This window comes from Ananas comosus, linkage group 14 (assembly GCF_001540865.1).
Source record: "Ananas comosus cultivar F153 linkage group 14, ASM154086v1, whole genome shotgun sequence".
Lineage (NCBI taxonomy): Eukaryota > Viridiplantae > Streptophyta > Magnoliopsida > Poales > Bromeliaceae > Ananas > Ananas comosus.
In genome coordinates this window covers 5752460-5767990 of record NC_033634.1, presented here as the reverse complement: position 1 = coordinate 5767990, position 15531 = coordinate 5752460, and the positions used below count along the sequence as shown (strand labels likewise).

General features: G+C 35.2%; 1 protein-coding gene and 1 long non-coding RNA gene across 2 annotated transcripts; one reads left to right on the top strand and one right to left on the bottom strand.

The window, feature by feature from the left end:
- On the top strand, nucleotides 827–3601 carry LOC109720635. Its single transcript, XR_002219022.1, has 2 exons — nucleotides 827–1044; nucleotides 3395–3601. It is a non-coding gene; the product is annotated as an uncharacterized LOC109720635 (long non-coding RNA).
- LOC109720426 (actin-depolymerizing factor 7-like) lies at nucleotides 10110–14577 on the bottom strand. The gene is made up of 3 exons (XM_020247531.1): nucleotides 14385–14577; nucleotides 13095–13360; nucleotides 10110–10575 (listed from the first exon to the last, which is right to left on the bottom strand). The coding sequence occupies exons 1-3, from the start codon at nucleotides 14385–14387 to the stop codon at nucleotides 10425–10427; spliced, it is 420 nt and encodes a 139-aa protein (XP_020103120.1). The 5' UTR covers nucleotides 14388–14577; the 3' UTR covers nucleotides 10110–10424.

Here is a 15531-nt window from a genome sequence, read left to right as displayed (position 1 = left end):
ATTGTCAAACCTTTTAAATTTGTACTGACTAGACTTTTTGATACTAAAACCCGTTTTAAAGGCATACATATTATAAAAATTCTTTAATTCATCAGCACTACCAAACTCCATTCCAATATATGGCTCATTAATCATCGGTTCATCTTCAATTATTAACTCATTATTACATCAAAGTTCATTTTTCCCATCAGAATCACTAATTTTCGGATCATGATTCCATTGAATTTTATTTTTTCCATCAGAATCACTAATTTTCGGATCATGATTCCATGGAATTTCATTTTCAGTGTCGAAAGTATTAATGGTGGTTTGAGTATTACTAGTGTAACATACCAAATTTTGATATAAAAGCAGAAATAAATAAAAATAGTGTGAGATACTATTTTTATTGGATTTAGAGAAATAAAATATAAGTTAGGAATGACTTGTGCTGAAATCGGAATGAAAACAGAAGATTTAGAATTTTCTGTGAGAAACGGAGCTAATATTTTAGCAGAAAATGCACAGTGTCAGAAAATTATGAAAATTGGAGATTATGTCGAAAATATTTTTATGATGTTAGATTTAAAGTTTCATGTCATTCTGACACTCGGAAGATGAAAAATAAAATCCGACTGCTATCTGCTAGAGATTACATTTCGGTAGAGCTTTCGGTGACCAAATGTGGTCGAAACTGAAAGATTAAAATTTCTTTCATTAAGTTAAGTAAAACCAAATCTGACTATCAAATTTGAGCTCAAACGAACATTCAGAAGGGCAGGCGAAAAATATATGTACCTGAGCTGCTAAACTGAATGTAAATTGTATGATGTTGGGGGGGCTATTGTGTAACAAAAGGCCTTCCCCTTTGTGCGTTTCAACCCGAGAGAGAGAGAAGGGAGAGTCTTTCTCTCTTTCTCTCTTTTCTTCTAGCTCACCACCCTCTCTCCCTCTCTTGTAATCTCTCCACCAAAGAGGAATTGGAGAAGAAGCTTGGTGGAGAGGAAGGCTTGGAGTTGAGCTACTACTTCTTCATCATTGGCTCAAGAAAAGGAAGCTTTTGAGGTGAGCTTCAAACCCTTTAATGGTAGAACCTTAGAATTCGGTTTAATTGACCTACGAATGATTTTAGATGAATCTCAAGATGAAATCATGCTTGTTAATGCTTGATTTAAATGGGTTTAGAGTATATGTTGCTATAGTGCACTATTAGGGCTCCAAAAATGGGGTTTTGTGAAACGATGGGGTTTGATCTAAATTAACCCTGTACAAACCTAATTAAAAGTATTTCCGACGCGTTGGCGAAGTCGGTTCGGCGATTTGTCGAGCCTATGCGAAGTTATGAAGGAAACGGACGTTTCGACTTCGTTTCCGCCTGGAGGGCCGAGGCGACGTCCAAAAATCACAAGAACGGATCCGGAGTATTGTGGTATCAAGTTATAGACATTTAATTTTCAGATCGCGGATTGGTGGTCGTTTGGTGGTCGAGTGCGAGTTCGGGCCGAACCGGACAACGGGTGCCGCGGTAGGCCGATTGCAAGTGACTACAAGCAATCGGAACGCGATAACAGATGGGTTGTGCTTACCGAAACGACTAGGTCGCCTCCATGCCAAAGTGGAATATAAGTTCTTGTTGATGCATATGTATGGGCACGATGGCATTGTAATTATGCTAGATAGAAATGTATGCATGTGAATTTAAATACCAGTTGGAGAATATATATGCATGATAGCATCATGTGAATCATACTAGATGATAGTTGATAATGGCATATTGATGCATTGAAAATATATGCTAGTGATTGTTTCATGTTAACAGGTAATAGAACATGCTAGAGCATATAAGTGAATGGTAACATGTTGTAGATCATGTTAGAAAGAATATACATGTTGGCATTGTAAGTGTGCTAGATGGAAAGTGTGTGCATGTACCATTATGAGAATTATGCTAAGTTGATAGTTACATACTGTTGCATGGAAACTATATGCTAGTGGATAGATGCATGTTAATATTTATATGTATTGTAGAATACATGCTAGGTATATATTAGCATTGTGAGATTATGTTAGAGAGCATCATATTAACATATTGCTGATTATGTTAGATAAGATGCATGATAATACTCGATGGGGATAATTAGAATGCCAAGTAGATCGAGCGGTATTTAACCTAGTGTGTGAAACATAGGTTGGACATGAATGGCAACGAACCTAGTGTTACTAAACAAAGGTCGGATATGAACCTAGTGTTGTTGAACCTAGGGTGAATCATGAGTGGCATCTAACCTAGTGATAAAGAATATAGGTTGAGAATGAACCTAGAGTTAATTGAATCTAGGTGAGTGGCATTAACCTAATGTCGTGAATATAGGTTGTGAACTGAACCTAGAGTTAGGTAAACCTAGGTTATGTGATTGAGGCATTAAACCTAGAATCAAATGAACCTAGGTGGCAAAGGACATTGGATCTAGTGTTAATGAACCTAGGCTATGAACATAGTGTCATTGAACCTAATGTATTAACTTAGGTTGAGTGAAGGCTTGGACCTAGATAGGTCGATACTATAGGGTGAGACCAACCCTCGAGTTATGAAAGTGGATTCCAGAATCCTGGTTGCGAGTGCAGCGGCTGCTAGTGCAGCATATGAGCTCGATAGTTCTTGGCCGCGGGTGTATGTGGCATGTTCCTCTCCCACCGGAAGAATCTTGAGTGCTAGGGTGTATGTGGCATGTTCCTCTCCCTATCGGGGGGTCTCGGCTGCAGGTGTATACGGCATGTTCCTCTCCCACTGGGGGATCCCTGACCACGGGTGTACGCAGCTCTGGGCGACCCATTGGGCGATGTGGTTTGTAGCTTGAAGTCTGAGGTGCATATAAGAGTTCCTTCACCTTGAGCCGGACAGAGCGCTGATTATCCGCAGTTGATTGACTCAAGACCGAGTCGAGTGGCATAGTTGGCTAAGGTAAAATAATCTTAGGAAAGAATTGCAAATGTGTATAATATGGCTAAGATGTGAGTACCCTTAGTAAAGAATAAAGAACAAAGAATCGAGAACGGCCAATAATAAGAAATGGCTAGCGTTAGAGAACGGCTAGCGATAAAGAGTGGCTAATAATAATAAAGAATGATTAGCGATAATGAATGGCTAAGAGTAAAGAATGGTTAAGAATAAATAGTAGGATCATTTAATCTACTTGAATTGTTGCATAAATTGCATATAGAATGGCATTATCGTATTTGTGAGGCAAAGCATGATATTTGTTAGTTGCATAAATTATGATTTCATATCTATCTATTGAACTAACATATTGTTTGCCTCCTTTGGACCTCCTGGTCGAGCTTTTCCCTTGGGTGGTCGTACCCATTGGGAACTATGGAGTTAGTTCTCACCCCACGTTGCTTTTGGGTGTTACAGGTTCGCACGTGAGCGGCGCGGCGGCCCGAGGCAAGGGCGTAGCTCCGTAGATAGCGCCCTACTCTGAGACCAGAGATAGCAGTACCCCAAGTCGGCATAGCCTAGGGGTATAGAAATGAAAAGAACACAAATGTAATAAACTTGTAGTACATTGTAATAACTTAATTGCATTTGGCAGTTGAATGTAATGTAAAATGAAAACTGAGATATGAATGCTTGTAATAGCTAATAGTTTTATATTTTTGATACTTCCTTATACAATCTTTGATTGAAATGTGTTCCTGGTTGGAACCTCGTACATTGTATTGATTGCGACGCCTTGAACGTACAGGGAAGACTCTGTCCGCGGTACAGAAAAAATCCTGTCCGTTCGACGGTCTGTCGGTGTGCCCGATTCCGGCCAAAGAGGCGGGCTCGGGGCGTGACAACTAGTATCAAAGATAATAGATGTAAAACCAATTTTAGTGGCGCTTTCAGTGGGCATATTCTCCAGCTGATTATCTAACTCTAGTGAATTGCGAATTTCCATCTACAATATATTATATATAAATTATTCAACCAATAAATAATAACCAAACAATTTTTTTTTTTTTTCAAGGGGGGTGCGAGCAATGTTCAGGCGCGACGTGATAGGGGATGCTTTAGGCGGCGGAATGCCTCAAGTAGGCGGCTGTAGGTTTAGGGTGATGCTTTAATTTTTTTTTTTTTTTTTTTGGATTTTGGGGTATGCTTCAGGCTGGGACGTGTAAGGAGTAGATGGTATATTAAGTTGAAAAATATTGCATTAAGGAAACTTAATTTTTCTTTCGATTTGAGAAAAATTTGAAAAAAAAAGTTGCATTAAGGAAACTTAATTTTTTTCGATTTTGGGGGAGAGTAACTTCAGCCAGTTTCTTTTTCTTTTTTATTTCCTTATTTTTTGTGGTTTCTTGTTTTTTTTTTTCTATTTGTCTGTTTTCTTTGCCTTTTTTTATTTTTTTTTCTATTTTTTTTCTTGGTTTTAGAGGATGCTTCAATGTGGCGGTTGGCATGCCCAGGCGACAGGGGGTGGGGCGCGGAGGGCATCGTGCGCGGGGGTAGCTACGGGGGACGTGACACGGGGAAAGGGAAGGCACTGATGCTTCAGGCGCGATGCGTGGGGGAGTTGGTGCGCGGCAATTTCAGGCGAGGGGCGAGGTGGTTGGTTCAAGTCGGGGTGGCGAGGCAGCTTCAAGCAGGGGTAGATCAGGAAGAAGGGCAGAGGGCATACCTTACGAAGGGCTATCTCTTCTCCGGCGACAGTGGCAGCGAGATCCACAAGAGAGGGAGATCCACAGTAGAGGAAGAGGGAGAGGGAAGAAGAGATATTAGGGAGGAGAGAAAAGAAGAAGGGAGAAAAAAAGTAAAGAAAAGATGAGAGAGAAAAATGCTTTGTGCTAGGCTCTATTGATCCTAACTCCCATAACAGTGGAACCAATTACTGGGTGGTCTCTAAATCTCAGCCCTCCATCTATCAAGATGGAGGGTGGAGAGTTTAATAGCACAGGAGCTACTATGCTTTTGAGAGCACAGGAGCCTATATATATATCTATCTATATATATATATATATCCTTTCTAATTAAGGGCATGTTTGGTTCGTATATGTTGGATCTAGAATGAGAATCGGTTTGATCAAATCCTGCTAATTTGTTTTGGTTCACATGAATCGATTTGGGACTCCCATTCCTGATCGAAATGGGAATAATCCATTAGCTTACAAATTGATTCCGATCTCCAAGCCCGAATTGAAATTTCAATCCCAAGCCCATACTCACCTATTTCTCAGGCTCAGCCCAACGTTTCTCCATCTTATCCATCATTTCTCTTCTTGTATTGATCGCTTCCTTCTTTTCTCATCATTAAAAAAAAGGCATTTTTTTGTAATTTCTTGCATAAAAATTTTTAAAACAAATTCATTTTTTTTTGCCATAGCTCTAACTTGAGAGTAGTATTTTCTTTATATATATAAATGAACCAAACGTCTTGGGGGAGTGGAGCAATCCAATTATCATTCCAATTTATTCTCATTCCATTATCCATTCCAATTCCACTCTTGAACAAAACAAGCCCTAAGGGTGAAAAACGGATCGGATATGATCAAACAATTGACAAAACTATATCAACATTCATATTTTTTTTAGAAAACTTTAAATACCACCCATGTGGTTTCACACTTTCTCACTTTAGTACCCTGTAGTTTAAAGTGTATTAATTTAGCCCCGTGTGGTTTCATTTTTATCTTTTTATTATTAATTTCACTAATTTTTTTCGTTAAATCAGTGACAAAGTTAAGACTAAAAGGTACTAAAGTGAATATTCGATAAACCTAGGTAGGGTATCTGAAGTTTTTTGTATATAATTTAACGAAATATTAACGGAGAAGCTGACGAAAAGATAAAAATGAAAACACATGACACTAAATACACTTTAAACCATAAGGTACTAAAATGAGAAAGTGCGAAACCACAAGGGTGGTATTTGAAGTTTACCCTATTTTTTTCGGATACGAATTCGGATACGAATATGTGTCGGATGCTAAATTTTTTTTACCATATCCGCTAAAAACGGATTTGGATATGGTCGGATATTTTTTTAGATTCGAATATGGTTCATATACGTATTCAGATAATAACATACATTAATATGCACATATATGATAAATGAGAAAAATAAAAAATTACTTCATTTTTCTATCTTTGTTTCCTCACTTTATTTTTTTATGTATAAAATATACAATTTTAATATATAACTCATTATAAAATAAACGAATAACACAAAAAAATTACCTTATTTTCTCACAACATGTATTAATAATTTCTCTTACATCCGCGCAAAAAACAATTATACTCATCATCCTCTTCACAGACGGCGGACCTTGTGCCGCGATCGGTTCGATAATAGGTGAGAAAGCGGAGAAATGAGTAGGGTGAGAGAGCTGTTGCTGTAGAGAGAAAAATAGAGATAGATTTTGAGAATTAGGTTTCATTCGTTGAAGAGCAATTGAGCGATCACTTTAGAGGAAAAGAATTTGGGTGGGCCGAGCGGGCAAGACGGGTGGATCCAAAAATAAAAAAAATATAAAAATAATAGTACTAAAAGTCCGGATATCTTGATTCATATCCATTTTTCTCGAATATCAGATCGTATCCGATCGAATCCGAATATTTTCTATGTGGACTTGGATATTATCGGTAATACGAATATGAATATTTTTAAATAATATTCGATTCGTTTACACTCCTATTTCTAATCCTCTTAATTTCTTGTTGAATTTTTTGACTTGATGTAGCTATGAAATGAGCCGAACATAAATCCCCGTCCCCGCTCGCTAAGAATCGTATACAACCATTACATCTCCTCCTCTTAACTTTTTCAGCGAGTTTTTTCGTTTTATTGTAATCTTGGAAATTATTGAAGGTTGTCACCAACGACCACAGCCATTATAGCTTCTCACCTCCTTGAAATGAAGTACAACGGCCGAATCCCACAACCATTATAGCTCACCTGATTGAAATGAAGTGGAACTGAATCCAATCAAAATCACTCCATCACTCCAAAGGCGTGTTTGGTTCGCTTCATTTTCATCCTGAAATTGAAATCGAAATGGATAAATTCGTTTGTGGGTGTTTGATATGCGGGAGTCCCGTTCCGACTCCGATTCTCTAGTGGAATGAAAATTTTCCAATCACCTCTTTTCTCAATCCGGCCTAGGAGGCCGAATTGGTAGTTTAATCCGGACGGAATGAATATTTATTCGGATTAATTTTATTTTTTCAACTTTTTTAATTAAAATATGAGTTAAAATTTAAAAATTAAATATATAATTTAAAATTTTAATTTAAACTTAAATTAAAAATTAAGATTTAATCAAATATTTCGAATCTAACTTATGAATTTGAATTTAAATTAAATTTTAATTTATATAAAGTTTTATTCAAATTTTATTTCAAACTTAAATTAAATTTATGGATTCAAATTAAAATTTAAATTGTAATTTTTAAGTTTGAATTTGAATAAATCAAATTTTAGTTTCATATTTTGAATTATCCACTCAACTTCAAAGTTTATTTTTTAAAAAAAAAATAGATTTAAAATTTTAACATTATTTCAAAATTTTGATGTAAATTTTTAATATTTAATTTTTAATTTGAATTTAAATTAATATATTATTTATAAAGATAATGTTAGTATATTAATTTGATTACGTTTTTTTATATCCCTCGAACCAAATACCAACAATGGAAATGATTTATTCCGATTCCGATTCAGGTGATGAATAAAACAGAATTAGGTAATGAGTCATTCCGATTCCGATTCCAGCTTATTTTGATTCCGATTCCGACTCCGACATCGAACCAAACACACCCCAATATTCTATAAAATGGCGGCATCAATTTCAACCGCATTAAAGCTTTGGTTGAATGTCGAAATAAGTTATCTAATAATAAAATATTCCATATAAAAATTATCTTTTATAATTAAAACATAAGAGTTCAATTTTTGCTCATTGAAACTGTATATAATTCGGGTATAAATAAAAACTATTTATTCTAAAAATAAATACAAATTCAGGTATAAATAGACCAATTTTATGTCTGGATGAAAATTAAATTATTCGTAGGAATAAGATAAATAGTGTTTGAATTATTAGATTGGAACAAGTTGAATAAAATTTATAATTTTAAATTAAAAATATTTTATCTAATTAATTAATATCAAAATATTAATTAAAAATAATTTAATAAATTAATAAAGTTATTAGCTCAGAATATTGTATAAGATAATGAAAATATGTTAATTACGTAATTAAATATAAAGTATAATTTAACTTTTTAATTAGTTAGTAAATTATTTTAGTTAGATAACTAGCAAAAAAAAAAATTAGATTAACAAATATATTAATGGTTGATTAATATAAATATTACTTTATAGATAAACGCATTAAATTATTAATAATTAATTAGCTAATTAATTATAAATAATAAATTAGTTAATTACTTTCCTATTTAAGCAAAATAGATAATAATTTAAATATATTAATTAAATTAATTTAATAATTTAATAGCATAATTAAAATTAAATTTAGACTTTAATTAACTTTATTCCTACTTGAAAACAAACTTATTCTAGAAAAAGGGTAGAACAGCCGTTTCAATCTGATACTAAATTATACCGACATATTTCAAAGACTGAAAATTACTGTTCTCGAATACCAAACACAGCGTTTGAAAACAAAAAAGAGAAGAAAGGCTTATTGCCTTTTTGTTTCCGAACCAAACGCCACCTAAAGATCTTGACATTTATAAATTGATAGGATAGTAGTATATTTCATCTACCATATGATTTATAACTTGAAGATTGAATATATTATTATTTTAAACATTTGATAGTATTTCTATTTTACAATCATAATAAAAAATCTTCGTACCGTATAATATATATAAAAGGAAATACTTTATTCGCGTTTTCAAACAGGGCCTGAACATCTTTTTTTTTGCAGAACAATTAACAGCACCCCCTCCCAGGCAGAACAGGGAACCCAAAATACACAAATATTGAAGAAACCAGACCGAGCCAACAACCTAGGTTCAATTTAATTTGGGTTTTGCCGTGCACCATCTTTAAAACTTATATGTCCAAATCAACAAACTAAACTGAAGCCAAACCAAAAAAATTTTATTAGACTTCGTTGAATTTTAAAGTAAATAGCTTGATTTTTGGCTTTAACAGTGTTAAAACCAATTTAGGTCAATCAGTTTCAATTTGAATTTGAACCCACCAAACCAAACCAAACCAAACCAAACCAAACCAAACCCACCCCAGGGATTCTTTTGTTCCAAAAACAAGTCAGAAAAATTTAGATCAGACATTTTCAATCTAAACCAGCAAAACCAAACCATGCCCACCCCACTACTACCCACTCCACTTCCCTCTATCTCCTTCACCTTCAAAAGCAAACTCCAGTGCCATCTCAGGCACACAAATTTCTAGCTACCGATTAAACGAAATATTGGTAAAACAAAAGAAGGTTTAAACGACAGGCACAAAATAACGACACAAGGTATGAGTGAAAGCATAAAACGACAGGGACAAAATAACAAAGCCCAGCATCCGTCTCAACACCATAAACAAACTGGAACCGTTGCATACTTTGGCTAGAGACACAAATTGCTTTGTTTTCTTGTTCTGAGAGAATTGAGACACAAATTGTTGGGATATCATACAGCATGAAGGCGTCAAACTACAAGTAGAAAAGGGTAACTTGCACCACTAGTCCCCAAACTTTTGGTCGAAATTTCACTTTGGTCATTGAACTTCTAACTTCAACATTTGACAACCGAACTCTCAAAACTGTTTAATTTTCATCCTTGTCCTTGCATACTACTAGAGGTGCACCATGCATCTATCAAAACTTGATCCGTTCTCATATTAAATCATACCTCAACTTACGTGGGACTGTTGTCTCAAAAGTATGAGATGGATGGAGGCATGTTTATTTCCGATGCATGGAACGTACACCTTGGCACGGTCAAACAACTTTTCCTCTAAGGAACTAACTGTAACAAGTTTCAAAGTTTGAGGACTCAAAAGGTCAAACATAAAAGTTCAAGGACCAAAATGAAATTTGAGACTACTTGATGTAATTTACCTAGCTATACACATGCCACAAGTTAACAGAAAATAACATATAACACATGTAACTCAAGTGAGAAACAATTCCAATAGGGCAAGAAGTACTTAATAGCCTACACAAGCCATATAGTCTACCAAATCCATCATTCCATGAAGTGTGAACATTAATCAAATCTAGCAAAGCACAGGGAAAACATCTCCACTGCGAATGCTCAACTTGCATGACCTCCAAATGGCATAAAGATTCATCAGAAGCAATAAGGTATTTATAACATAGACAACAAGCCATATTATATCGACCAAATCAACCCTCCCACATACTATAAACATTCACCAAACCAAACCAAAGTGCAGGGAGAATACCTCCGCTGCTGGTATTCAATTGGCACGGCCTCTGATGACATCGAGGTCCATCTCAGAAGGATCAGTAGCTTGCAGCTCCACCTGGATACCATCTAGCTCTCTCTTGAACCTGTCCTTTGAGCTGGCATAAAGCATCTTGCTTCTCACTCTCGAAATGTCAGGAGACCTATCCAACAGAAGGAAAATTAGGTGAAGGCAATTAGCTGAAATTAATGAGCAAAAAGCCCAAAACTAGCCAAACAGGAAACCTTCAACTTCCACAAATAGGCAAGTTTACTTCCATACATGTGATTTAAATTAGACAGTAAAACTTCAATCCCATTAATTGTTGTTGTAATTACCAGTTAAGACTGCTCTTAAATTGAACACAGTCACACATTAAATCTTAGGTCTTACCAACCACCGTAATTAGAGATTTCAGGTTGAGCAAGTAAATCCTTGCTTGCTTCATTTGTGACAAGCCGCATGATTGTCGTATGCTCAATTTGGAGGCAAGCCAACAATGAGTCCTAACAAGCAACTAAAACAGAAAGCAATTAAAACAACGGTCTCACCACAGTAAATGGCCGTCAAAAGTACCTCCTAGGTGCTTTATATGCCCAAAACACCCAAGCAACAAAAAACTCAAGAATTTAAGTGTTGCAGTATAAGGTCATGTCGAGAACTGTTGACACCGTAAGGCACGTTGAATGCCATGCAGTACCAATGTCTGCTAATCACGAAAATACCTATGTGCCAACACACTATGGCATAAATAATTATTTTCTATGACACCAATATATTCTAATTGCTTATGATATATCTTTATCAAATCTTTTGCACTTTATTGAACTACTTGCTAATTTTGAGGAAAAGAGGCTTTGAGTTGTGCCACTGACAGGGGGGCTGTATTTTGCCGATATCTTGCTGGCACGGTCTAGCACAGTGGGTTGGGCACTTAAATCCTTGCAATAGCCAAATAGTTGTTGATTAAGCCCTTCTAAATAAATTGGAAACCTAGATCATAAAGCAACTATGGTACACAGATACTACATTTTAGCTATCATATCCATATCAGATACGTTTCGGATATCGATACTCACACAATACACACCCGATACGCGTAAGATACTTGATAAGAATATCCAATTTTAAAAAAATATTCAAAAAAAATACCAGATACTTGTTGGATACTTGGCAGATACATGATGGAGTCTTGCAAGATATAGGGTCTAATTGCGGATGAAATCATTCTCAAGTTGCTAGATCAAAGAATTGTTACACAAGTTATCTCTCTTCCGAATTGAGATGACACTTGCACATGAATTCATACCAACAAAACCTCAAGATTACCGATGACCTGATTAGCTTTGTTTCTTAATGAACAAAAGTCTACTATGTCCATATCTCTACACAAGTTAATCAATTATTGTGATACATGAACTAATTATCCAAAGATTCCAAAGTATTTTTAACGTGTATTACACATAAAATAATTATAATATATATTAAGAATAATTTTCTATAATTGTATCCCCAACATATCGATGATATCGTATATAAGATTTTCGAAAGTTGTCATATCGCCATATCGGTAGCCCTTATCTGTGTCTGTGCAACATAGTAAGGCAGCCACCTAAGCAGCATCTAATCTACTAGTCATTGCTTAGACAGTTAAAATTTTCATATGAAATCTGAATATTATATATTTACACTAACTATATTAGTTGTATTTTGAGAAAGAAGGTTAGGTAATGAAGATAATAAGTGTAAAACAAGGAGATTGAACAAATAATTATTGTGGGCATAAAATTCACACCTTGCCTTTGTTTTCTCAAATTTCTTCCTTTGAGTGATGACTCTTGGATAATTAGTTAATGAAGTACTACGTAGTACAGAGTGTAGTTGTTATAACATATCATTGATGGATTCAATTGTATGAGAACTTATGAACTAGAAATGAAACATAATTCCCCCTCCCTCCCTTGAACTTTCCACGATATTATTTAGATGACTGCATGAATCATTAGCTGGTCCACTAAAATGCCTAGGATGTGCCTAGGCAGCTGGTGGGTCTCTCTGCCTGTGAAGCTCCTAGCCACCTTGATAGCCTAGTTGCCAACAAATATGAGGGGGAATATAATATTATACACTGCACCTGCTAGATTTGAAGTCTACTTTAAAGAAGAAAAAAGCTTTGGCTGGTGAGAAAAAGAAAGAAAGCTGACACTTCAGATGTGAAGTAGCTTCAACCTATCCACATACTAAGATAAACAAGATTCATGCCTCCTCCTGGTGGATCTGTAGCACTCAGAAGACTTGGTGATGAATCTCTATTTTATTTTTGGTTGAATAAACACAAAACTTCCACCATGTTTGTGCAGAGCTCCAAAATATACATTTTCTCATATAGATGTTTTATTTTTATTTTTTTTAGTTGGCCTTTTAAAGTCTGTAGAAGGGGCATGTCTCAGAGTGTACTGGACCTGGAAAATAATGTTATGCAATAGATAGTAGATATATAGAATTTTTTTGCTTGGTCAACTTCAATGTTGTATGCTTTGATATTGCAATTCACCGTACAGGTAGGGTTTGCCAGCCTCACCATCAAGTGTTTCTCGACAGAAGGAAAACTAGGAAGAACAAGGAGGAGGAAAAAAGAAAAAAGAAAGAAAGAAAGAAAGCAAGCAACAAACAAAAAGTTACCATGCAATGAAGAAGATCCTGCTTTTCTGGACATTCTCTTCAGTGACAAAATCAAAGTCATAAATTGCATATCTGCATTCGTTGGCAGGGAGGTTAGCAGTGAAATCCTCATAGCTTGAAGATGGCTCGCCAAGCTTTTCCACTACAACCTGCTTCAGCTTCTCATCAATCTTGAAAATTATGAAGCGGTGAGTCCTCTTCGCCTTCAATTCGAGGAATTTCAGCTTGCAATCATCATCAACAGCCATTCCTGACGCTGCGTTGGCCTGTAAACATTTTTAAACATTAATTGATACCAAATCAATATATAATTGGATTGATTTTGTGATTCAATGAACTCAGGTTAACTGGATTTGAGGTTGAAATATGTTGTTCGGAATGAAGTGCAGTTGACTTGGATTCAATCGTTTATCATCCTATTTACCTTCGCCATGTTTAGATTCCACAATAAGCAGAGACGGCATATTTAGACAGACAAATTTTCTTACTTTAGTAACCAAAATCCAGTAAATCCAACCTCAAATCAACGGATTTACTGATATCTATCATAATCCAACTAAAATAGTGCACATCAACACGAAAGCATTGAGAAAGGGGAACAACGATAAGCTGAATTGGTGGTACAACAATCTAATAGAACGAGTGCATGACAAATCTGAACATCCAAAATAACAAGACTATATTTATAATCAACAGTAAAACACTTGTTGGAAAAGAAATGTGAACTGTGAAGTATGAGACATAAAAGATAAATCAGATTCCAGCTAATTTATACACTACATTTAACTGAAAAATAAATATACCAAAAATAGGGAGGGGGAGCGGAATAGAAACAGCAAAGATGACACCGAAAGATAAATAAAGCATATAAAAGAATCGCAAAAAACAGTAAACCAATATCATCTACTAGACTACATGATAAAGATCGCCAGTTTATTTGAAGTAATACCCAAAGAACGTTTAAACCACACACCCCCCCTCCNCAAAAAAAAGGGAAATTGAGAAAAATCGCCACTCCTTTACAGAAACCGCTACAAACCTCACGAAAAAGGATGTAAAAGTTGAGATCACGAGATAAAACTTGGGATAAAACACTGAGGGATCTAATCCCCAACAAACCCTAAGAGAACCACAATAAAAAAAAACATAATCCGATCGGAATCACATGGATCTGAACAAACAAATACGTGTAAATCGCGCAGCACACACCAGATCGATCGACGATACAAGCGAAATTCATCATAATCTCAAACCCAAACTGACGCATCGGAAAAGAAAGGGGACAAATACCATTTCGGAAGCGGCGATCGCAGCGAGGAGATCGGGGGAGGGGATCTAGGACTCGAAGGTGTGAGGAATCGGATCCGAGATCGGAGGATTCGGGGAATTTAGATCGAGAACGAAAGAGGAGGAGGAGGAGGAGAAAAAGGAGGAGACGATCGAGGCGGTGGATTTGCTGGGTTGCGGTGGTGTGGCTGCTACTTTTTTGCGATAATAATATCTTAGTGACTAGTTATTTCGTGCACCCGGTGCATAGCTTTATCTTCAACTTCGCATATACGACCCGTTCATCAAAACGAATTAGTCATTTTGACCGTCCATTGAGGTGCGACATTGAACGCGGTGCACGTAGTGTTTTCGAAATTGTGACGGCTCGCTGTGGGGTCCCCGCAAGCGTTATACTAAAATGGCAGATGAAAAAGTAAGAGCAATGCAAGTTGTATACCTCTAGGTGCTTAAATATTTTTCCCTTTTTATCTTAGTTCTCGTAATAAAAGTCAATATGTAATCACTTTTTTAAAAAGATATATTTAAATTTAAAATAAAACGTGTAAAATTTATCTAAATTATAAATTATTTTGATTTATATATTCGATCTTTCAAATTTTTGATTTACTATTTAATCTTTCAATTTATTTGTTGAGTCAGTTAGCGGCACTTTGACTTAAAAATTTAAATATTTCTTTTATTTTTGTAAACTTAGTTAATATATTTGATACATTTTTTGAAACAATAAATTTATTAAAATAAATAATTAGCTTAAATTTTGAAGTCAAATTGCCGATTCAAATAAGGCAAATTGAAAGATTATATACAAAAATCAAAATTTTAAAAGATCGGATAGTCAAATCAAAATGGTCCATATTTTGAATAAGTTTTATATAGTTTTACCTAAAATTTAAAGGATTTTTAAATCTTAGAACCTTTTTTCGGTGTACAAGTAGCTTCTTCCGAAAAATAAAGAGATAATTTTATATGTACGCTTACACAATTTTAAAATTACAGATTTATCCTATTGAAGTTTCTAAGTTGTTAACTTTTGGACAGTTATGTTATTGTCAAAAATTATTTTTTCAAAATAATTATTAATGATAAATTATATATATATATATATATAATTCGGCTGCTATGCTATTAATAGCACGAAGCACTTGGT